This window comes from Osmerus eperlanus, chromosome 9, assembly GCF_963692335.1.
Source record: "Osmerus eperlanus chromosome 9, fOsmEpe2.1, whole genome shotgun sequence".
NCBI lineage: Eukaryota > Metazoa > Chordata > Actinopteri > Osmeriformes > Osmeridae > Osmerus > Osmerus eperlanus.
The window spans coordinates 898012-923725 of NC_085026.1; the positions used below are offsets into that span (position 1 = coordinate 898012).

Below are 25714 nucleotides of genomic sequence, written 5' to 3' on the forward strand. Positions count from 1 at the left end.
AAGGAACGTCCAATAGGGTCAACCACTTGTAAGCTCATTCGTACCCGCCACCGTTGGATACGTAAGCTTCGAGAACGCAGACTCCCTATGATATAAGCTTCACCTGCGTTTGGGGTATTCTGTAAAATGTGTCTGATCATTATGTTAAGTGCCGCATCGGAGATGACAGAGTAGGAAATTGGCTGAACTCCCAGACGCTCTCTGTGGTTATAAAGCGTTCGTCGGCCAATGCAAAGACATCGAGAAATTATTTGCCAGTTTATGCCCAGGGCCAAGCAGTGCTGGATTTGTGCAGATGAAATGTCATATCGAGGGCGTCCCGGCCGATTACTTCTTATAAGTGGAGGAGCCGGTGTCACAGCAGAAGACACCTCTCTCGTGTCATAAGTTAACACATTTCGGAGGCACCTGTAGACTGACTCTACCGCGGTAATGCTACCCCCGTGTGTCTCTTCGACAGAACTAAGTACACTAAGAATGGCGCTGACGGTCCGAGTATGGTCGTCCAGCTCTCTGTATAGTCTTTCAAGAGCGACATCGTCCCTCTCCCTCTGAATTGCTTCAATGCAACGCAGTGCATCAGTGAATAACTGTATCAGGTCTTCCTCATTACTACTAACACCAAGCAATGGCTGGAGTAAAAGAAAAAAGTTTGAGAATCCATATTTTAGCCAGCTCAAGAGCAACGGTTGTGAAGATGCGGCCTTTGCTAAACTTCCGGATATACTGAAATGACTTCCGGATATGGTGAAAATGTTCTCGCACACTTACATTCTCAAAGCTTCCTACTCATCCTTATAAAACTTGAGTGTTTAATATATGAGTGTGTGAATGTCTTTTCACATATGTAGATGTTAGTTTTCAGTAGTATGAATCCGTGCGTGAACCTTTCACATGTGAAAGTGAATGCATTTCATATGTGTCGATGTCAGCATTTCACCTATGTGGATGCACATTTTCAGTAGTATGAATGCGTGTGTGAACCTTTCACATGTGAAAGTGAATGCATTTCATATATGTCGATGCGAGCATTTCACATATGTGGATGTGAGTTTTGAGTAGTGTGAATGCGTGTGTGAACCTTTCACATGTAAAAGTGAATGCATTTCATATGTGTCGATGCAAGCATTTCACATATGTGAATGCGAGTTTTCAGTAGAGTGAATGCGTGTGAACGTTTCATATGTGTATGTGTTTCATGTGTTTATGTAAGGACAGTCTGAATTATTTCCTAAACGGCCCCTCATAGCGTTTTGCTCGCTGCTCGTTCATTCGGCATGCTACTGGAAGTATAAATGGGTTTGTAAACAGCTGGTCAGCTTGAACAGGTTGATGTTTGAACGGAGTTTATTGCGTAAAAATGTTGGGTGCAGGAGGGATACGTTTGTGCAAAATAAACCTAGAAATTGTTTAAGCATTTTTGGGCACATATCGTAAAAATCAATGTCATAGCACACAAGAGCATATCATACTTATCACAAGCTGTTTCCAGAAGACTGATATTTAAATGCATAATCAAACATTTTTATCTCTGTAGATATAATGAAGAAAACAATGTGCACTGAACTTACAATGTGAATAGTTTTTCATTGTATTTCATTGTTTCTGCAAGTTTAGATATTGGTTGATATCATAGACTGTACGGGAGATATCTACAATCCATTGTTTCGGTAGCTGGAAAGATGTGATTTGATTGCTTTGGCCTTGCGAGGTGTAGGGAGGGACGTTTGCTCGCTGCTCGTTTATTCGGCTTGGTACTGGAAGGCGTGCCTGTCACGTCCGCTTCATTTAGTGCCCTAAATTACAGGTAAGAGCAGATTACTGCACATTAAATACCTATTACATGCAAAAACAATAAGTTTAACGTGTGTGTTCATGTTTTAGATGTTATATGACAGGCTGATATTAACATTTATATGTCCTTTCAGTTAATGAATTTAGTTGAATTAAAAAAACGTTGGCTGGGCTGCTGCAGCATGCTAGCTAGCTTAGGTCATGCAGACAGCGTGATAGAGGCATGGCAATAGCAAATATGCTACTTAAGGAGTAACGTTAGGGTTCAACATTGTACTAAGCTTTTCAGTCTCAAAGGACTAGGGGTGTAACAATACATCGCGGTGCAAAAAAAAAAAGCATTGCCGATTTGTTTTATTTATATGACATCCGTTTTATCCTATTGATTGAGCTACCAACACACTACCTCTTGCAACTTCGTCACACGTGCACACAGCATGTCCACTTGTTGAGCGACTGTAAAACCGAAATGCTGCCAGACGTCGGACTTGTGGACAGGGCATCTTCTATTTCAGTTTCAGACAAACGTATTGTCTCATTTAAGACGGTACCACAACGACAAAGTCTTGCAGTGGGTGCAACTACAACCTGCTTTAAGAAGTTCCGTCTTCTAATTTCATGGAAAACATCAGTTGTTCAGTGACACAAATGAATACACATTGTTACTTAACATCCATAAGTTAAAATAAAATACTGAACTATTGCACATTCTTTCACATTCTTCTTTTTTTTGGGGGGGGGGGGGGGGGGTTCAACATATCTGGATACATATTGTATTGTGAACCCAGTATTGTGATAGTATCGAATCATGAGCCGAGTGCATCGTAGTAAGGACCCAAAAAATAGTCGCTGAGTCACTGTACATTCAAAGAAAAATTTATTGTTACCCCATATCCTCTATAATGCTTGCCATTACAGTTTGGATAAGGGCACAAAGGATGTGATGGACATCCCATCCAGAGTGACTTGGACAGTGTAGGGCAGAATTGGAGTTGTGTCTTGGAGGTGGCCGGTCCAAAGCTCCTCCTTGACATTGATAACACGGCCATCCTCCAAAAAGAAAGACCGCTGTCCCTCTTCCTCAGACATGCCGAGGATGCTGATGGTGTCGATGGCGGCGATGGCCTTCTGGTGAACCTCCTGCAAGGTGAAAACAGACATGCATAGCAGAAATGTCATTTGCACAGACCATTCAACATTCCTAATGGGCCTGGAAACAATTACTTACTTCTATTGTGGTGTAAAAGGTACTGGAGAAGGAGCCAGGTTTGCCCTGTTTAAGATGGCTGATGGAGACGTGGACTCCCAGGGAGATGGGGAGTAGCGCCTGCTCCCGCCACAGGACGATGTCAGCGTCAACACCGTCCTGCTTCAATGTAAGCACCCTGAGGGCACAGCCCCTACTGGCAGGTCTGACCCACGTCCGTGGACCAAGCTAAAGGAGGAAGAGGAGGAGAGTGAGGGGGTAGCCATGCATTGCATGTGTTATACTGCTTGAGTGTTGGTGAGTCCCTGTACTTACATAGGTGACAAAGCCTTGGACAGTGCCATGGCCAGTTACACCATCACTTAAGTGGTGCATTGTAGAGGGGGGGCTTAACAGCTCCTCTGCCTGCTTTTGTATGTCTGGTGCCACCACTTTTGGCACAGTTTTAAAAAACTGCGTCTCTCTCTTTATAGAAAGAAGTGGTTCTTTCCCCCTGATGCTGTATATGCCATACTGCCTAATGATGTAAGTATTCCCTACTGATATCTTCCCCATGTTTTCCTCCATTAGGTTGAATTTGGATACAGTGAACCCATCAGACACTACACAGGTCAGGTTAGACTTCAATGACTTTGCAGCCACCTCCTCTTCGTCCCATTCCAGGACTTTGGTCCACTCTTTGGTAGCCACAACAGTCACCGTTATCGGTGGAGGTCGGCTGTAGGGCCCTGCATATGCTTTGCCAACAAGTACGCTTCTTAAGGTCACTGCGTCCATGCTAGGGGAAAAACAATGAGAAAAGATTATTCAGAATCTATAGTTTTGCTAATCCCATTTTCTCTGCATCCCTTCTGTTTTCCAGGTGATCCAGAAGGCCTAGTTATTTTCCTTTTCAATGGCATGTCGTTCCTAATTGTGTTCCCTGTTACAATTTGTTCTTCCAGTTCTGCCTGTTTATTTTATTTATTAGTTGTATAGTTTATTAGGTATATTATAGTAGTGTAGTTAGTTGTATCAGTTTTTTTCTATGTCTGTTTATTAAATCGTTCAGTAGTATTCTTATGTAGTATTTTTTTTTCAGTATTACTGTGTTTCTTTTCTTTATTGCAATTAAAATTACAATAGTATAATAAATTGAAAAATGTTAGTGAGTAAATTCAGCGAGTTAGGTAGCTAGTGAAAGTAAAAAAATATTAGCCAACACTCAGTTAGAATATCACATTTACTTAAGTCTCAATCTCATTTACCAAAATGTTTGCGTTGCTTGGCAACAGTCGCAATGCCTAGGCCAGGGGTGTCAAACAGTCTTTGCTAAATTTGTGCCCCCTGAGCAGAGATTTTAAAGTGTAAAAAAAAAGGCATTCATGACACATTGGTGTCATGTTCAGCGAATAGACTTACCTTGATCAATGTGAAGATGTTGTTTCTGTAGAAGTCTACAGACTGACTAATGGTAAATTGACTAATGGTAGTATCGTGTTGTTTACTTGTAAGTAAACAAAACGATACTACCATTAGTCAATTTTAGTTATCTGGTGTCCTACCAATCCAACTGTTCAGTCCTTAACATTTAGTGCCTGCCTCTGTCACACTACAGAAAAATAAAAATATCAGAAATTATAACTGCTCTATTTATCCACAGAATACTATAAATTATTGAAGGATTCTTAATCTATGTGTCTATTCCAATATGTAATGATGGTATTCAATGACACAAATCTGTGATCTGGAGTCGCAGAGGTCCGATAATATCAGCTTTAATGCAGCAGTTGGAAATCAACAAGTACAGAGCTCTGGGGTTGTCTAAGTTTCCCTACCCGCAACAGAGTTTGGGCTGGTTCACGAAGTCCAACTGGCTATCTGTCCCTCCCCAGCATATATTTATACAGTGCAATTGAAACACACAAGTATTAAAAAAGGGTTGAGCTTGTTCTCTCGTGCATCAGGGAGTTGTTCTTGCCTACGCGTCCCACCTGCTCGGGTGCCGTCTCCACCCGGTTTCAAGGTTGTTTCTGAAAATGAAGAGATAGAGACACAAAGAACAGCCTGCTTCCCACACCCAGTGTGAGACCCAATGTTTAAGCCTGAGCACACTTTTAAGTTCATAACTTTAATAAGCACAATGCATAACTTTAATAAGCACAACATATTCTTTAATCCCTCAGTCTTTGCTAAATTTGTGCCCCCTGAGCAGAGATTTTAAAGTGTAAAAAAAGGCATTCATGACACATTGGTGTCATGTTCAGCAAATAGACTTACCTTGATCAATGTGAAGATGTTGTTTCTGTAGAAGTCTGTAAGTAAACAACACGATACTACCATTAGTCAATTTTAGTTATCTGGTGTCCTACCAATCCAACTGTTCAGTCCTTAACATTTAGTGCCTGCCTCTGTCACACTACAGAAATATAAAAATATCAGAAATTATAACTGCTCTATTTATCCACAGAATACTATAAATTATCCAGTTACTAGTTCAAATAGGATTAGAAATAGTATGTGCTAGTTGTTGAAGTCTACAGTCCAAGTCGTTAGTGCTAGCTACATTTATTAGCTACAATATCAAAAACGGTGCCTTGTGTAAAAAGTTACTCGAAAGTTACTCTAATGTTGACAGTTAAGACATAGTACAAAAACATAATAGAATACATTTAGCCAAATAATAGTTACAAAATAACGTTAATTAGCCAGCTAAGTTTCTACATTTTAAAGGGGTATTACCGTCTTGCGTCAAGGCTCAGCCACTACAGTTTCTGACAAAAGTACCAAGCGCCTTATTCTCGTGAGCTGGTCAAGTACTGCTCGAGCGGTCACTAAAGTGTTGGTTCCATGGATGCTGGCGAAAGTAGGTTGCACGAGCAGGCTAGGCCCGCGAAAGAGCAGATTCTCGTGTTCGTAATGCAGCTGTAAATACTGTTATAAGGAAATATATTTGTTAAGGTATTTAAATCAAGAATGAATTTCGGTCAATTCATTCTCTACGCAGTTTGAATTTAATTTAAACTAATGCAAAATCAAATGCCAACGCTTGTAAACATGCTCAGTGTAAATACTGTAATAAATGTGGGTTCCCTTATGTAACAGGAAATTACTGCTAGGAACGTCAGCCTTAAAGAACCACAGGTAGGGTATAACAGTGCAAGTCTTTATTAACCCAGACAATTGTTTCTCATTCATAAAAGGGGCACCCTGGCATCACTGCAAATCCAGCACTCAATTACTCACGCACCTAGGTTACGTCACACGTGCGAGGGAGACCCAAATACCCCACTTCTGACTATAGTCACCTCCCCGTATCCTGTTCTCGCCTCCCACGCTGGTAGGCTACCGGTACTTTAAATAACCCTACTTAAAATTGCACAAGACAAACACAGTTATGAGTGTACTTAACTCGACACTTGGCGAGACCCTCCCCCGGGGTCTGAGTTTGTGACGCCGTCTGCTTTCCCAGGAAGAACGTCCGCTGGACTTCGTAGTAGGATCCTCAGTTTGATCGGTATAGGTCAGTTTTTTGATCCCCTCGTTAACTATCTTCGTTGCCGGCAGTCCTTTCGATTGCGAACACTCACCCACTCCGTTCAATAGAGTGCGCAACTAAGATCATGCCTATAATGAAGTCAATGAAACATAGCAACCTATGTTTCATTGACTTCCATTGATTTTAAAACATGACCATTTCAAAATATAGAAAGATGGGGGGTTTAAAGCTGTAAACAGCTGGTCAATAGAACACATTGATGTTTGAATGGAGTAGGTAGCTTAAACATGTAGTGAGCAGCAAGGAAGTAGCCTACATTTGTGACATTTAAACCTATTAATGTTTTAAGTGCTTTGTGCTGCCATATTGCATAAATAACAACAGTTAGTTTTATCAATATCATAGCAGGCAAAAGTATGTCAGAAGTATGAAGGTGAAAAAAGTGTTGCTTTGAAACCAGAATGGTGAGACAGTGTTAAAGGTATATCTGGCATTGTCATGCATTGCAATATTTTCTTACGGTTGACAAAGGAGAAAAAAGAGTGAAATGAAAAGGGTATCTTATTTAATTTTATGAATGTTAAAGCGTTATGTTAGAGCTCAATGCTCTTAAGACAGTCACCCCCATTACCCTGTGCAACCCCAGTCAACACTGGAGTCCTTCCGCGATTGGGAACTGAACATCAGCTCCCTCACCAAGAAAGCACAACATTTACATTACGTTTACATTTAGTCATTTAGCAGACGCTCTTATCCAGAGCGACTTACAGTAAGTACAGGGACATTCTCCCCAAGGCAAGTAGGGTGAAGTGCCTTGCCCAAGGACACAACGTCATTCGGCACAGCCGGGAATCGAACTGGCAACCTTCAGATTACTTGCCCGACTCCCTCACCGCTCAGCCACCTGACTCCCCACAACAGAGGATGTACTTCCTACAGCAGCTGAAGAAATTCAACCTGCCAAAGACAATGATGGTGCACTTCTACTTCCACGTCTGTTTAAAGTTTCTTGGCGAATAAAACCCATTCTGATTCTGAAAAGTATTAATAATTGAAAGATGTAAAAACAGAAATACAGTTTAAACAGTGGAACAGTGTTTCTAGCTCTTAAATATAGTGATGAAGAGCGTTGGCCAATCGGATTGGTTCCTTGTTTCTTGTAACGTAGCAACGGTTGTCATTGTCAGCAAACCTAGAATCTAGGTTTCAGTATCAAGATGGAGGAGAAATTAATCATGTGTGCCTGCACACCCAGTCCTGTTCAGAAACTGAATTTAAAGATGTCATAAATATAATAATCCATGGTGCAGGTTTGCCGATGTTGTTGTTGTCCCTGGTGAGTTTTTTTTATACTTTTAAATTCAATCTCGTCACATTACGTGACTTTGTTGTGCAACTGCAAAAGCTACTCTAACTCTGATCAAAATGCTGCTGCAAAAAGGCTGAACTATTGTGTGTAGTAGATAAGATCATGTTATGTAACAGACGTGGTCTTGCAAGCTCTGTCAGAGGTATCGGGCAAATCGTCCCGCACTGGGTTCGAACTTACCACCTCTGGCTTCCCAAGCGCCACCACTACCAACTACGCCAACGAAAAGCTAGCAATTCGTTGATGCGGGTGGCCTGTTACATACCTGAGGAGTGAGTTTCACCGATACACACCGGCTACATTACATCTAGCCAGCGGATCATGTATGTCAAAGTGGTATTTGTACAGAACACCGTACTGTAGGCGTGAATAATGCATGCATGGTCATCATCGTCGTCCATCTTTGGCCGAAGCGAAGCTAGAGAGAGGATTCAATGGGAGATTTCCTACAGTAAGCTAGATCTACTGCTTCAAATTGAAAACGGAGACAATATTTTGATTACAGACAAGTTCCTTAACCTTTGTTGTCAATAACGCAGATAAAAAGTAAATACTGTTACGAAGCATTTGTTTGTAGGTAACGAACGATAGACGTAACTAGCTAGCTATGTGAACTTGTTTCGCCGTTCTATGGCAGCTATGATGACAGCGTTGTAAGCACTCGTCACTAGAATGGCCATAACTTCAAAACAAAAGATCATATTTCAAATCTGTCTGCTGTTCTACATTGCCCACACAATTATGTATATATATCAACTCTAACATGGCCTGTATCTTGTATTGAAAGTGCTTGAAATTAGCTTGTCTAATGTATGGTGGACTGAGAAAACATTTGTCAAAGCGGAGCGAGCGGATGTCGTGGGAGAATTCCTACCGTGTTAGATTTACTGCTTCAAATTGAAAACGGAGAATATATTTAGAGTAAAGACAAGTTTCTTAACGTCTGTGTTCAATATCGTCAACTAAAAGTAAAAACTTTTCAGTTACGAAGCTTTTGTTCGTAGTAACGCCAGCTGCAGTAAACCTTTCGTGACCCCGGTTTGGCTGTTCGTGACAGTCGGATATGACAGTGTTGAGCCTCGATTTTTGCAGATTTCTGTGAAACTTTCTTAAAGAAAAATAATCTAGCTAGATTATGTACACTTTAAGTTCAATGTACATACCTTGTTTGGCCAATTTGGTCGATTGTGGAAAAAAGTAGAACCGTTTTTAGTTATGGAGAGCCATCGCGCTAGCTTGGAATTGCGTTATCCCACTCATCACTTCAGTGGTCATAACTTTTAAACTGAATTCACGACAAACGTACGCACATTTCATACACTCTAACATATCCTCTATCTTGTAGTGAAAGTGGTTAAAAATGAGGTTTTCTAAAAAAGTAATGCAGACGGAGAAGATTTTTGTCAGAATGGCTCCGTGAAATCGTCTTGATAAAGGATGATTTGCCTAACATGATCATATAAATATTTACATCATTAGAAAGCCCTAAATCTTGTCTTCAAAATGGTATAAACAGTTCAGGTATATTATTTGAAAAAGTCTGCATATTCAGGCAGGAAAGTGTTAAACAGTGTCAAAAATTGACACGGTGAGAAACAGTTCTGTCAGTGCATGACGTCACAATTGAATTTGACTTGAACATTCTGAACCATTGAAACCCATTCATTTTTTTTTAAGCACTTTAAAATGAAGTTTGAATGGTGTTTCTAGCTTAAACGGTGTGAAAGGAGTAGGCGACGGAAAAAAGTGGGAGGAAAATAAAAAATATATAAAATTATAAAACATTTCTTCCAGTTGATAGGCAAAATATACACAAATGATTTTCAAAAGTATTTTAAGCATCATATAGATTTGGGGTTAAACGTCTCCCGCAAAAGGTATCAGATTTACACAAACAAATAAGTATTTAAAAAAGCACACTTGAAATCCCTTCTGGACAAGTTCATGTTTATTTTGTAACAACTACAGGTACATTTAAATTATTTTATTATAAATACTGTCCTAAATGTTGTAAATGGTTATTATTGATGCCCATGTAGCACCTGTATCTCATATTCAATGTGAATGGAATCACAAGAACATTGAGAACTGGTGCACTTTAATTTATCTGGATAATTGAGACTTGTACACACTTTTCCAGAATGACCAGTGGTGGGAATTAGGGAATTAGATCTGGAGTTGGTCATCGGTCAATGCTCTGCAGCTGCTCACTGCTCCTAGTGTACAAGATGGATACAAAATATATACACATTTATAACATTTACACAAACTGTAACTAAATGAACATATGCTATAAATCAGGAGGTGGTGCCTGATCACTGCTCCACAGCTGTCCACCGCACCTACTGAATAGAATGGGTGACAAAACAACAGACGTTAAAACATGAAACGTAACACAACATGATTGTAACACAATAAACATCAATGCATTATTTAGGGGGGGGTGTAAAAACATGAACTATAACAAAGTGTGGTTTTTTTTTTGGGGGGGGGGGGTAGAACAACAGTTTGTTTTGAAGGCTGGAGATGCTGGTGGGTTTTTGTGGGGCGTGACACCTTGGCTTAACAAGGAGTAGCCCTCTATTAGGGCCCGCTGTCTATCACCAAGATCTCATTACAAGATACACCAGAGTTAAGTCTGTCAGTGCCACACAGGCCCACTTGATAAGACAACGTGAATTGGAGGGTTGGAGGCATACTATCCCTATGGTGACAAGTGCTGGTTGGTTGTCGTGTGGTGGAGAGTCGCTTTGTTGGTCCTTTGTCATGTGTCATGCGTGACAAATTGCCGCTGTGCTGTGATCTTGCGTTGATTTGGTAGGCTGTTGAGTGGCTGGTAGGTTGCTGTAGCGTGATTCTGAGTTGGTTTTGAAGGCTGGAGATGATGGTGGGTTCTTGTGGCGTAGAGTTAGGTCTGTCAGTGCCGCACAGGCCCACTTGATCAGACAAAAAATAAAAAGCGTCTGCTAAATGAATAAATGTCAATGTCGTGGCGTAGAGTTAGGTCTGTCAGTGCCGCACAGGCCCACTTTATCAGACAAAAAAAAAAAGCGTCTGCTAAATGAACTAGAGAGGGTACAATTTCTTGGGAAATTGTAGGGTGTACTTGCTTGCGTCGGTTGCACAGGGGTCCGTTTTTTAATGACATTTTTACAACATTTTTTTTTATATTTCTGTATATTTTATATAAAAATGCATAGGGCCTACTTATTATTTATAAAAATTACATAGATTTAAAAGCATCTTTTTTTTGCTGCTCATTTACAACTCAAAATACGAGTTAAGTGTAGAATTAAATAGATGTCTTCTCATTTCACCTGCAAGAGGCAGCCTCATCGTTGAATCAAAACGAATAAATTTGGCAGACCGGTGTAAAAATTGACCTAATCTCTATGACTTAAACGTCCTTTTAAGTTTTTCCCTTCTCGTGATATTTTAAGGAATTTAGCCTACTCATATTGCATTCATTCATGAATAAAGAACCCCCTTTGAAGATTATTGTACGACGTTACCGGCAGTAGAAGATGGAATCGCGATTCAAACAGTACCATCTGCTAACTGAAAGTATGCCCCCAAAAACGTAAATAAGCTTGTCATTTATTTAGTGGAAAATCGCTTTCATAAAAAGCTCACTGGTAGCGATCATTGTCAGTAACAACGCCAAGTGCGATATAGCCCTGTGTGGAGAAGCTGCCCCGGTAAATTGTACTACTACGGTACAGTACTAGACTACTGCTGTGTTCGTCTTGGTAGCGATTGCGTTGGTTGAATTTGATTTAACGTTCCGTTGTACGGTTTAGGCTGAAATTAATTACTTTCATGAACAGATTTTGACACCTAGGTTGTCTATGTAGGCTAAAGGAAGAGACCCTGGAAGAACAAGAAACACGCTGCCGTAACTCAGTTTTGTTAATGTTTTTTTTGTTTTGTACCAGAAGGTGCTATTAAAACCCTTTGGCGTACCTTCTCTCTTGGAGTCTGTCTCCGTGCTTCACAAAGTGGTGGAGAATGCGGGCAGGAACGAGCCCCAATGAAGCACACCAGACCTCTCCCGAAGAAGGTTCCGGAAGGGACGGGTCTATTCCAGACCCCAACAACACAACACCAAGCTTAGGTCTCAACCAGGTCTCTCTCAGCTCCGAAAGCCGAAGGACCCTCTTTAATAGGGCACAAGAATGTAAACATAGATTGTGACAGTCAGGCAGGAATGACGTTACAACAGTCTCAGAGAAAAAGATTCACTGCTCCCAACACATGACAACTCTCACACTAGAGAGTTCATAGTTGGAGCTCTCCTTGTAGTCATGACAAGGACCGTTTAGCTAGTACTTTCTCCTGACCCCGAACATCTATTAACCTGACACATAAACACAATATACTGTTATTAATAGCAAGCTTACATGATAAACGTACTAACTAGCATCCAATGACTAGTTCTATTGATTAGTGATTAATGTAAGCACACAGGAAATCCCAATTTCTTCCGCAGCGGGTACCTGCGAGCACTGAGGCTCCTCCCCATCGACCTGAGAGTGCCGGTGGCCTTCGACCTCCCACCGGCCTACTCAGTTTAAAAAAAGTTTTTGAAGGATTTTAATCTTGAACAGCAGACAGAGCGAGTTTTAACTAACCATCGTTTTATTCTCTCTGTTGTGCAGGAGGGGGAGCCGGTGAGTCCAGTGCGCGGGCTCGCGCTAGGCGAGCCCCCCATGGTTTGGCGCAACGTGGCCCATCCTGCTCTGCTGAACCGGCACCGCGACCTCAACTGGATGGTGGCCCATGAGATCCTCCCGGTCAGAGCCGTCATGCACTCCCGGAACCTGTGGATCCAAGCGGGGCCCCTGATAACCCCGAGCCTGCCAGCAGGGGAGGTCCTAACAGCACAGCTGGTGCTTTACGGGGTGAGCCAGAGACCCATACCATCGGGACAATTCCGCCAGCTCTGGCTCACCCTGACATGCTACAAGGAGGCACTGTGGACCTCCAGAAACCTGCTGGTGGGGAAGCGCGTGGAGACGGCCACCCAGGCAGTGGCGATACTGGCTACAGGGACCCTAGGGTGGTACGTCCCACGCGTCATTCGGAAGGGGCCCCCAACCACGTGAAGTGGTCTGGGCGGCCGCGGCCTGACTGCGCCAGAATGGCTGCCGTGGTCGAGGATCTCCGCTGGGCCCCAGAGGAAGAACGGAGCGGTGACCGGTTCGGTGGAGCGGGAGGAATCGTCCCCGTTAATGGACTCCAAGCTTCACCTTCTTTGCACAACAGAGACTTTTAAAACTTTTACACACTTCTTAACATGTCTTAACCCTGTATTGATGTAAGTTTGAGTATTGCAGGAAAACAAATTCCTTTTTTGGTTGACACCGGAGCCACCATATCCTGCTTAAGGAAAACAGATATTGACTGTCCGTTGAGTAAAAATACTGTCCAGTCCATCGGCATCAGTGGTAAGCCTCAGATAGATCCTATTTCACTCCCATTACAAATTGATATAGATGATTATAAATTACAACATTATTTCATTGTAAGCGCAACTTCTCCAATGGCATTATTGGGAAGAGACTTGTTGAGTAAATTGAATGCAACCATCTTATGTTCGCAGGATGGGATCGAGGTCCACATACCCCCGAATAAGGCTTATCAACTATTCTCCAGTACTAGACAGATGAGCCACATAGCTAAATCTATTTTAGGGGACGTGGAATTTGTGAAAACGTTATCCACCATCAGTGGTATAAAGAAATTGGCCTCTTGTAATGTCGCTGCAGCTGCTAGGATTGTTAATCTGAAATCAGTAGATTTTCCTTTTTCAGATAAACTTATAGATCCTGAAGTTTTACAAGAAGTTCCAAGGAACATCTTTATCTCACCACATGGGATTCTGTTATTGTGGAAGACAGTTTCTAATAACATTGAGCCCTTTTGTGTGTGCAGTTAGGAATGATTTTTCAGATGTCCCTCAGTTGATGGGTACATATAAACAATATTTAGTGAAATCCCCTGATACTGAGGAATCATATAAGAGTTGTATCATCTGGACGTATGGCTTGGAACATAAGCATTTCTTCATAAAAAAATTACAGACTAACATGAAACCACAGATTCGTAATGATGGTACTTTTAAAATATCATTATGTGCACCATCTGTGTTACGTGAGGTGCCTTCTACTTTATGGGCACTACATGCAAACCATGTGGGACTATTGGATGTACCACCTTATGAAGCTAAGGTTAACATGAGTAAATATCTGGTTTACATCAAACAATATCCTTTATCCAAAGAAAAAGAAGAGGGGATTAAACCTGTTATTGACAGTTTATTACAGCAAGGCGTTATATGTAAAGCTCAGTCCCCAAATAACACTCCTATTAATCCAATCTTGAAACCAGGCACTAACAAGTATCGTTTTACACAGGATTTGAGGAAGATTAAGAGGGAGTCAGGTGGCTGAGCGGTGAGGGAATCGGGCTAGTAATCCAAAGGTTGCTAGTTCGATTCCCGGTCATGCCAACTGACGCTGTGTCCTTGGGCAAGACACTTCACCCTACTTGCCTCGGGGGAATGTCCCTGTACTGACTGTAAGTCGCTCTGGATAAGAGCGTCTGCTAAATGACTAAATTTAAATGTAAAGATTAATGAAGCAGTCATCTCACCTATAGTACCTGATATTAATTCAATACTAACAGCATTACAGCTGATTCTAAATGGTACACAGTTGTTGATCTCTCATCAGCATATTTTTCAATTCCAATACATAAAAACTCCCAACCATTATTTGCATTCACATTTCAACAACAGTATATTTATGTTTGTTCAAATCTTTCTAATAAAGTTTTGTTGTCCTCTCACCTCTTGAATGCGCGCCTGTCTCTCTTTCTCATAGCGCATCCTCCCAGCAGCAATCTCCTCCTCCTCCAGCTCTGTCTTCTTCTTCTTCTTCTCTACAAGACGGACCAGCTCCTTGTTTTTGGCCGTTTGCTGTTGCAGAAGAAGACCAAACTGTATTCTGCTGATAACAGCTGAGTCACAAAGAACACTCCTGAAAGAGAACACTCCTAAAAGGTGTCTGTGGGGGACAGAGACATCTGTTTCTACCTGTTTTCATATGATGTTCTCCATAGTACGTTTATGGTTTATGCAAGCGGGTAACTTACAGACAGGGGGGTGGTGGGGCGTTTACTGTCCATGCTGGGGGGACTGGGGGTGGACTGGGGGGTCCTGTGTCTCTTCTGGAGGGTGGGGATGGGGGGCGAGATCTCCCTTTGCACCTGCAGATAGACAGTAAGATGGGGATCATACTGATATTTCTGTTTGTTCAAATCTTTCTAATAAAGTTTTGTGGTCCTCTCACCTGAATGCGCGCCTGTCTCTCTTTCTCATAGCGCATCCTCCCAGCAGCAATCTCCTCCTCCTCCAGCTCTTTCTTCTTCTCCACCGCTTTCTTCTTCTGCTCCTCTGCAAGATGGACCAGCTCCTTGTTTTTGTCCGTTTTCTGTTGCAAGAAGACCAAACTTTACTTAGCTAATAACAGCTGAGTCATAAGAATATGTTACACTCGCTTAAAATCTACCCTTACGTCAAGTGTTTCCACACCATAAAAATCCAATTCTACTATCAAGATTGTTTAGCATTGTTATTCAAGAGTGTGTGGTCCAAATAAGATAAGTTGTATACTGTATATTGCAAACGCATAAACATTAATTTCTGCCAAATCCCTCTTAGCCAATCAGTGCCCAGCTGACTTTCATCTCCTTGAGTCTTCGGATCTCCTGATTCTCGTCAAACTCCCTCTTGATTTGAGCCCTCTGCTCTGCCAGCCTCCTCTCCTCCTTCACCTCCTCCAGGCGTAGCTTCTCCCTCTCCTCTGCCTGCTTAAGTTGCTTCTCCTCAATCTGGGCAGGGCCCGATAGGTAAACAGTTTGTTATACAACATCATGTACCTGTGTGTGTGTTTGTGTACAGTACACAACATCCTTCAAATCAATGGCTTGTTGAAGCTACAAGACCCTACAGCCACAAGAGGCCAGGGTCTTGAAATGTAAACATAACACATCCCAAACCATATCACACTGTACCTGTTGTTTTAGGCAAAGCTTATACTTATCCAGTTCAGTGAGTTGATGAAGCGTTGGCTGGTTAGGAAACACATTTCCTCTGGCATACATGGAGGTCTGGACAGGGGCAAAACCTGCAAAGATAAAATAGAACAGCCATATGCATTGTGTGTACGTGTGTATAACATTCACGTGAAATTATTGGTTATCTGCAATGTGCCAGCTGGTGCAGTGACTGGCTACCTGAGACTGTGTTGATGGGAGGCAGTCTGTCCTCTCTCTGGGTGGGCCTGGTGACTGTGGCTTTATTTTGAGAGGTCTCTGGGTTAAGCCAAGCTTCCTCATTCTGCCTGTGCATCTGCTTCAGGTCAGCTAGTGAGAAAAAACATAGGACGTTTTTTATTTACAAGACCCTTGAAGTAAAACTTTTAACCACAGTAAAACCAGACCAGCAAACTTTTTACCCCACATGGTAGACACGTTAAAAATGTGGCCTTTTGCAGTGTGAAAATATCAAATCTTATTTGTATATCCCTCTTTACAAACAATGTCACAGAGGGCTTCACAAATCAGATGAGCACCTATATATAGTGGGCATAAGCCTGTAGCGTGAGCTACTTCATGGCAGTTAAAGCTACCCTAGTCCACCTTGTCCCAGAAACACTTCAGACAGAACTGTTTGATATCAATCTAACACAATCCACGTATAATATCCTATAAGGTGAGCTAAAAGGGGATGCAAATGAAACATGCTACAACGTACTAATGACGTCCCCTCGAGTGTCTCTAAGGGTCTCAGTCAGCGTACACAATTACATCATCATGAACATGAGACTTTCAACTTGCGCAACTAGAATAATTCATCCTTTGGGAATAAAGATAGTCTTGTATTTACCTTTATCAGGTTATAAAAGCATAATGATTATTTCATAATGAAACAGAGTCGCTAAAGTGTCTAAATGGGAAGGATCCACTTTGTGAATTAAAGTAACGTATAAAAAACACAAATCTACTTTGATGTACAACTGCTCTATTTCATCTGACCAAAAGGTCACCTCCTTCCTTTTCTCTACCCTTCCTGTCAAAACCTTACATATCCACCATCCTAAGGTCCACCTTGGAATCTCAGTCACCACATCTCAATTTCAACCACAACATCTCAAAGTTGATAAAGAACATTCCATGTTCTACAGTTCAGTCCACATTTTGGTGAGTTTGTTCTTTCAATCCCGAAACATTATCTATGAGCAGAATTAATTGCATTTGGTGTATTTTGGTGCTGTATCCCAACAGATAGAGGTGCGGGGGGGGGGGGGGTCACCTGCTGTTCCAGCTCCTCTTGGTAAGTTGGTGCCCTCCTCTCCACAGGCTCCACCCTTCCCAGTCTGGTGGTCCTGCTCTCTCTAAAGGGAGGTCCATTCTCCTCAGCCCAGGGACCCCTGCTCTCGGCCAGGTGGTGCCCCCAGTGCGACCCTGTCTGCTGGTTAGCAAACATACTCCTGGATTTCTCAGTGGTCTGGACATGATCAAAACCTGCAAAGAATAAATATATTATAACCATGTGTATTCCATGCACGTTAATGTATTTGTTATCTGCAATGTGCCAGCTGGTGCAGTGACTGTCTACCTGAGACTGTGTTGATGGGCGGCAGTCTGTCCTCTCTCAGGATGGGCCTGGTGACTGTGGCTTTTTTCTGAGAGGTCTCAGGGTTCAGCCAAGCTTCCTCATTCTGCTTGTGCATCTGCTTCAGGTCAGCTAGACAGGCAAATCATAAGAAGTGTTTTAAATACAAGATTCAAAAGTTAAAATCACCAGACCAGCAAACATGTTTGCCCCTGACGGTAGAACAGTTTAAAATGTGGCCCTCTACAAAGTGACTATATCAAATAATGTTATTTGTATAGCCCTTCTTACAAACAATGTCACAGAGGGTTACACAGATCAGATGAGCACCTATATATATGTGGGGATAAGCCTGTATCTCTCATCAATTTAACACAGATCCACTTATGCGATCCTGAAAGGTGACCCAACAATGAAGGTAAGTGAAACATGCTACAACGTACTAATGAGGTTCCCTCGGGTGTCTCTGAGGGGTGCGCCGCACCCTCCCCGGCCCCATGGGTTATAGTTTCTTATTTCGGCCTCCATCTTGGCCTCAGCCCGGTCCCTCTCCACCTTCTCCAGCCTCCGGAGCTCCTGCTTCTCCTGTATCTGCAGGGATTCAAGGTTATGAAGGAATATGGTGAGGAATACTGACTCCCCTGGAACCACATGTACCAGAGGTTTGAGGATAGACTCAGCGTACACATTGACATCATCATGAACATGAGACTGACTTTCACTGGGTGAGACGGTCTAAATGGGATGAATTAAACTAACTTACAATTGATGTTAAAAGTCAATATAGATCTACAACTTTTATCATTTATCTGACCAAAACGTTCACTCCTACATTCTCTGTACCCTTCATGTCAAAACATGACATGCCCACCATCATTGCTCTACTTGTTTCAAACATAGACTAAGGTAAAACACAGAATCTCAACTCAAAGTTGATAAAGAAAATTCCATGTATCATAGTTCAGTCCATGTTTTGGTGAGTTTATACCTTCAATACCAATCACTTATCTATGAGCAGAATCAATAATATTTATAGTATTTTGTGTATTTTAGTACAGTATCCCAACTCATAGGGGGGGTGGGTCACCTGCTGTTCTAGTTCCTCTTTGTACGTTGGTGCCCTCCTCTCCACAGGCTCCACCCTTCCCAGTCTGGTGGTCCTGCTCTCTCTAAAGGGAGGTCCACCCTCCTCAGCCCAGGGACCCCTGCCCTTGGCCGGGTGGTGGCCCATGTACACCCCTCTCCAGCCCTCAGTCAAGGTGGAGGGATCTCTTCTGAGGGAGGCACCGTACTCCTAGGGAAGAGAGAAAAGGCTTCATGCTATGAGCAGTTATCCATTTAAAAATACATTTACTCGCGACACATGAGGTGCAATTCACAAATCAGTATTCCTATCACACCATTTTTAAAATAAAAGCCAGTCATCTGTCTATACTCTACTGAATAAAGAGAAACTCACCCTTGTTTCCATGTAAGGACCATCTTGTTTGAAGTTAGGTTTAAGCTTCATCTTCAGACACTTTGGCCCTCTGTTGCTTGAGGAAGTTCTCAAGTTCAGTTTTCTAAATTTTGCAGATGAAAAATTGTGAACACTTCTGTGAACACAAGACAGTGTTTACTTACTAATATTCAACCCGTTCTCATTCCCAAGTCGTCAAATACCGACGCTTTGTCACGGCCCTAGGCGTCGGATGCGGACGCACAGGGTACCCTTTCGCGTCAGTATGAGACGTACTGGGGTTTCAACTGACTCCAATGTAAACCCATTCGCGGCAATATTGGACGCTTTGAGCATCATTCCCATTGGACCCTTTCGCGTCAGTATGAGATGTACTGGGGTTTCAACTGACTCCAATGTAAACCCATTCGCGGCAATATTGGACGCTTTGAGCATAATTCCCATTGGATAAAAGAAGGGTGGGATGCAGTTGTATACGGAAGAATTTTATTATATCCTTAAATATTGTTCAACCCCAAAACACGAAAGTATCATTGATAATTCACCAATAAGATGGGTTAATGTTATGTCCATCCAGTTTTTAGAAATTCTGCATCGATTCTGAAAAAAAAAGAAAAAAGTTTCGAATTTGTAGCGGAAAATCTTCAGTCACCGTGGCTAGACGATCTATGATTTATGTATTTATTAAATAGGATTTCCTTGTATTTATTTATACTTGTACACTGTTGATATGAAGAATTTGTATCTCAAAATGAACGTGAACCTGACCGGAAGGTGAAGAAAATAGTCTTAATAGCTTATTATAATTATACAATTTTCTGTTTTAATCTTGCGCTTTGTGCATGGACTGTACAGCACCGGAGAGAGATTAGTTGTAGTAAGTATATAATTAATAGTTATGGGGAAATGCACTTAATTAGCGAAGTATTAAAAAAGGTAGGACAAGGACATGAGAAAGGATCAACGCATTTGTATTGGAACAACCCCCAGAGGCTGCCCTGTGAATTTTACCGCGATAATTCTTCAGTGCGTTTTCATCCCTCTCCCGGTAAGTTAACACAAATTTCTTGCTCTGATTCTGGCATGCAAAATTGTGTTTTGAGGAACGTGCATGTTTTATCTTTAATATTAAAAGGGACAGTGAGTGTTTGACAATGTTAAGATTATTTGCATTTATGTATTTTTATTTACAATACAAATGGGATATTAGCTAGTGGTAGCTAGTCTAGCTAGCTTGTCAGTTTTCCCTTTCTAGCTTCTTTGAGCGGGCTAATCTCTTCCTGAGCGGGCTAATCTCCTCCTGGAATATACAATAGTAGGCAATCTCGAATTGCAGATCCAGGCTAGGATTTACCTTCCTATCCAATACTATTGTATCTTACTCGCAAATCAGTAATGGGACTAATAGATTTTAAATCAATTGAATCAGTGAAGAACATCTTAAGGTCTGATCTTTAGGTTAGTTATAACCATGCAACACGCTTAATTGTAATCACTTGTCTTTATCTTTCTTTGCAGCTCCAGTACACTTACCTTGTCCCTTCACCTCAACCAACCTTTGACCTCCCATACATAACCCAACGGCTCTTTTAAGAGCCAACATCTATCTGTCTACTTATCTACCTATCTACCTACCTATCTACCTATCTGTATCTGTCTATCTCTGTGTCTAAAATGAGTTATTTGGAATCAGATCCTGATACTTTGGGGTTGGAGGAAGAGCTTCAGGATGCCAATAACCTCCTTCAGGATTTGGAGGTATTGTTCTTAAATGTTTGCATTATTGTGTCATAATCATTCAATAAAATGTGTTGTCTGTGTTTATTATAATTCATTATGTTAGTTTCATTTTTTACAGCTAGATTGCAGGGAAATAGTAAATCAACAAGCCACTTGACTATTTTAGGTAGTGAAAGTTTACTGCAATACCTCTATTAGAATTTTTCAACAGCAAGCCCCCAGTAATGTATTATTAATAGATACAAATATTATTTATGTTCTATTATGTCTAATTTTGCACCATTAATTAGAGTTATGTTAAATTAATTAATGGACTGTATTTTGAGTGTTTCATCTTTGTGTCTCGTTTATATGACATAGAATGAGGCACAGGAGGAGCACAACAATTCCTCTGACCCAAAGCCTATCTGGTGGAAGAAGCGCAACAGACAAGGGCTTGTTATTCCTCAAAGGCCGCCATCCAGTAGGAAGACCAGTTGCATGCCACCTAGTCAGTAGTCTCACTCATATTTCTAATTTTAAATGTTTGATTCAAGTTTTTCCATTTTTAGTTTTTGTATTTTTTTTAAGGATAATGTCATTACTTACTTTATCAACACAGAACACTCCAGATGTGAGCCACCAGATGTGAGTGTTGCCAATGTCAACCCAACAAAAGGTACTTACTTGTATGAAATGTGTATTGTAATTGCCTGGATATATTTTGCTTTTAATTTGTTGAGGTGTCATTTCTGCAGCCAGAAGTCATACAACCAACAATGTTTGGTTTACTTTCTGGCATAGTTTATATATTTATAAATTCTTTCCTTTCAGTGTCTGAAACTGAGGTGCTTCGTCAAGAGCTCCTTGAGCTGCTGGTGGATGGAGTTGAGGACCAAGTAGTGACTTGTGAGGCGTCTCTTGAGCCAGCTGCTAATGCTACTGATTGGGAGATCAGAAACACTGTGTCCTCACAAAAGTGGAAAGAGGCCAGGCCTCTTCTTATTGAAAATATGCTGGCTAGTCAGGATCCACATCCAAACAGCAGGTGCCAATGTGGCAAACAAGCCAGTGTGAGGTGCCTGGACTGCCTGCCTCTCCCATTCCTTTGTGAGGACTGTGATGTTGCTGTTCACACACGCTTTGTCCTGCACAACAGAGAGGCAGTAACTGGAGGGTTTTTGCAGCCTTTGTCAGAGTTTCAGCAGCAAATAGGTACCGTTTTTAAGTCCTATGCTTTTCATACTATGTATTAAAAATATGCTATTCTTGTTAATGAATTCATAAGAAAAACGCATTCATTCACGCAACATTGTTGATTATGTTTTCCCCCAAATGTCACACATCTATATCTTTCCAGTCAACTGCGGGTATACATTTTGTGGATTGGGGGTGTATGCTGTTATTGTTTATTTAAACAATTAACATGTTAAATTTTTACCATTTGTTTTTCATTGTTAGTGCGGCTGTTACCGATACAGAGGCCAGATCGCGTCTGTGGCTGTTCAACCGGCGAAAGTCATGTTTCACATGGCAGAAATGTGGCTCTTATAACCATAAATGGTAAGTGGACATTTTGTCACACACAATACACACGTTGAGTATTACATTGTAATATACACACAATGCATGTTACATGATTTTAGTGCATGTTGCACATTGCTATCTTGTTTGTAATTATCCTGGATACAGTGTGGGCACTTTCCAAAAATGTGCCCTTATGTCTAATGATATGGATTTACTGGAGGGTTGTAAGCAACATGGAAATAATGCATGTCTTTCTGAACCCATGGCTGAATTTGTAATTTTGTGGCCAGCACGTATTATTTAAAAATGATAAAACTGTAAACAGCTGTTGCCTACTTCTGGTCTAAAGCATACAGAACGTAAGGTAACTTACAGAATTACTTAATTCACTGACTCATTTATCCTCCCTACAGGTCGCTATAACCTTGCATTGCCAGTGGTGAGTTGCACCAGCTGTGGCGCAACATGGTCCCCCTCCATTAAGGACATCCATGATGGTGGATACTGGCCTGGCACAGTTAATTTCTGCACCCTCTTTGCCACTGATGTCTTTCAGTCTTTCTGTGACATCAAGATGGCCGCACCAGGGATGTCACTTAAGGCATATGTCCAAATGCTTGACAAGAGAACAGTGCACTTTGGAAGAGTACGTATAAATGTTTTTTGCAACATCAGTTTTAATGGTGACTCTAACATATACAAATATATTTTGATTAAAATCTTTAATATCTTTGCTGTGTTTTCCTTAAACCTACAAGACTGGCAAAATATCAGCTGATACCTTCAGCAAAAGCTTCTCGGAGTGGGTTGCTGTAAGGTTTCAGGTGGAGAAGATATGTCAGGAGACATTTTTCAGCTGCCCTGCCTGCACTCCAGAAATGCTTGCCGTCTCCGTTGATGAAAACCGCAAGCTTTATCGCTTTAAATCAAATGCAAGGTACTCTACATTACGTATGACATGTATGGATTAATATAACCCTAACATAGTCCTGATGAACAGTTTATCAAATATGAATATGTAAAACATTTCTTTGAAAACCACTGTATTGTGTCAGCACTTCACAGCAAAGCAACTTTGAAGACATCTTCATTTTAAAAGATGAGGAGGTTGCTGACTTTGTAAGCCACGTCCACAGACGGACAAGTCATGTACGTAGAATTATTTTTGTATCATTGCTGGCATGTCACTATTTTAGTGTAATTATAAAGAATTTTTGCAGTCATAAATCAAAGTTATTTATTGTTCTGTAAACAGAACACAGTCTAGACCTGTCACTATTAGTAGATGTTGCCAGTAACAACCCTGATACGGTTTGATCATTCATACTGGATGTCATTTATGTTTTAATTTGAATGTATAGGTGTCAGGAAAAGGGGCTTGTGGATCTTCAGCTTGGACAGCAGCTAAGGAGTTATCCAGGAAGTCCACCAGCAAACTGGGTGAGGAAGGGCTTGAAATAGCTGTTTGTCGCCATGGAGTCCTCCTCAGTGCTCTAAACATGTATCGAGGAGAGATTTTTGCGTACCCACTTTTCCTCCAGAAGACGTTAGCAGCAAGTACCCCAGGAAACATCACATTCCTTTGCTCAGATGTAGCCTGCAAATATTTTCCCTATCTAGCCAAGGTGGCTCAGCAGTGCCCTGAGATGAGGGATCTCTTGTCCATGCGTCCTTTCCTTTCGGTCATGCATGCAAAGGCACACACTGGGAAATGCGAGGTATATGGTAGCTTTAATTACAAATTTAGTGTTAATTTGAGACCTTTTTCTGGTAAGATGGAGTGAATTTAGCAGTAACTATGTGTTCACTTCTTTACAGATTAAATGGGGAGGCGCTTTTCAGGAAGGTGCAGGCTCAACAATTGGAGAAGAGGTTGAGCAAGTGAACAGTTTCCTGTCCAGAGCAGCCATCACAACCAAGTACATGTCTAAAGCAGGTATGTGTGTGTATGTGTGTGTGTGTGTGTTCCATCCAATCTCCTGTTAAATAATAACTTTTTACACACTGGCCTTGAATTTAGGTCGAACAGACATGCTGACCCTCCTGGCTTGGGGGTGGAATAAAAGGAAAGTGGAGAACATGGGCCGCACTTTGAGCCAGAGATACCTTAAGGTTAATTTGAACCTTGATATTGATATCATAATGAGAAAAACACTAGTAATGTAAAGACATACAAAGGCAAGGGATTGACTTTATTAATGTAATTATTAGACTGTAGGGATGCTTAAGGAACAAGTGGAGAGCCTGGATGCTACCAAAGATGAGCTGGGCGTAGATGACAGCACAATGCAGTCATGGGTGTGTGATGTGCAGCAATGGGCTGAAGGTGAGTTGTCTTAATGAAAGGCTATATGGCTTACTTTATAGGTTGATGTTGAATTATGTTATATATGAATTATGTTATATAGCACACACAGTACAGCTGTGTGCATGTCATCAAGGTCCCTGGAAAGGGCCATGGAGTTACATGGCCCCACCAACTTAAGGGGACATACAGAACTAGAGAGGGTACAATTTCTGGGGAAATTGTAGGGTGTGCTTGCTTGCGTCGGTTGCACAGGGGTCCGTTTTTGAATGACATTTTTACAACTGATATTTCTGTATATGTCATATAAAAATGCATACTTATTATTTATAAACATTACATAGATTTAAAAGCATATTTTTTTTGCTGCTCATTTACAACTGAAAATATGAGTGAAGTGTAGAATGAAATAGATGTCTTCTCATTTCCCCTGCAAGAGGCAGCCTCATCGTTGAATCAAAACTAATAAATTTGGCAGACCGGTGTAAAAATTGACCTAATCTCTATGATTTAAACGTCATTTTAAGTTTTTCCCTTCTCATGATATTTTCAGGCATTTAGCCTACTCATTGCATTCATTCATTAATAAAGAACCCCCTTTGAAGATTATTCTACGACGTTACCCGGCAGTAGAAGATGGAATCGCGATTCAAACAGTACCATGTGCTAACTGAAAATATGCCCCCCAAAACGTAAATAAGCTTGACATTTATTTAGTGGAAAATCGCTCATTTATAAAAAGCTCACTGGTAGCGATCATTGTCAGTAACAACGCAAAATGCGATATAGCCCTGCGGGGAGAAGCTGCCCCGGTAAATTGTACTACTACGGTACAGTACTAGACTACTGCTGTGTTCGTCTTGGTAGCGATTGCGTTGGTTGAATTGGATTTAACGTTCCGTTGTACGGTTTAAGATGAAATTAATTATTTTCATAAACAGATTGACAACGTTTAGGCTGTGGCAATGAAGTTCAGGTTAGTAGTTAGATAGACTTTTGATTTAAGTAAGGGGAGTGCCGAACATTTTCTGTCGCGTTTGACTTCCTAAACAGCTGTGTAAGTTAGATGTTTTTGTCGTGTGTCTCGCGTAAGCTACAGCGTTGCAGTGAGCTACACTGGTTTGAAACCACAGGTAATGGTAATTTCACCAACAAATCGTTTACTAATGTCAGAATA

The 25714-nt window shown here is 41.3% G+C and overlaps 1 protein-coding gene and 2 long non-coding RNA genes across 4 annotated transcripts; 2 read left to right on the top strand and 1 right to left on the bottom strand.

The window, feature by feature from the left end:
• The first annotated feature begins 2816 nt into the window (after positions 1–2816).
• LOC134026767 (uncharacterized) lies at positions 2817–4112 on the top strand. Of its 2 annotated transcripts, none has more exons than XR_009931380.1 (4): positions 2817–2941; positions 3042–3170; positions 3475–3750; positions 3864–4112. It is a non-coding gene; the product is annotated as an uncharacterized LOC134026767 (long non-coding RNA). The 2 variants fall into 2 exon arrangements; XR_009931379.1 differs by having other exon boundaries at positions 3475–3526.
• Positions 3637–5862, bottom strand: LOC134026768 (uncharacterized). Its single transcript, XR_009931381.1, has 3 exons — positions 5723–5862; positions 4403–4437; positions 3637–3779 (listed from the first exon to the last, which is right to left on the bottom strand). It is a non-coding gene; the product is annotated as an uncharacterized LOC134026768 (long non-coding RNA).
• Positions 5863–20660: 14798 nt separating this feature from the next.
• LOC134026239 (uncharacterized) lies at positions 20661–24572 on the top strand. The gene is made up of 12 exons (XM_062468781.1): positions 20661–20744; positions 21087–21216; positions 21328–21384; positions 21540–21920; positions 22167–22268; positions 22646–22878; positions 22991–23169; positions 23288–23381; positions 23594–23950; positions 24051–24168; positions 24253–24344; positions 24444–24572. The coding sequence occupies exons 1-12, from the start codon at positions 20661–20663 to the stop codon at positions 24570–24572; spliced, it is 1956 nt and encodes a 651-aa protein (XP_062324765.1).
• Positions 24573–25714: the final 1142 nt, after the last annotated feature.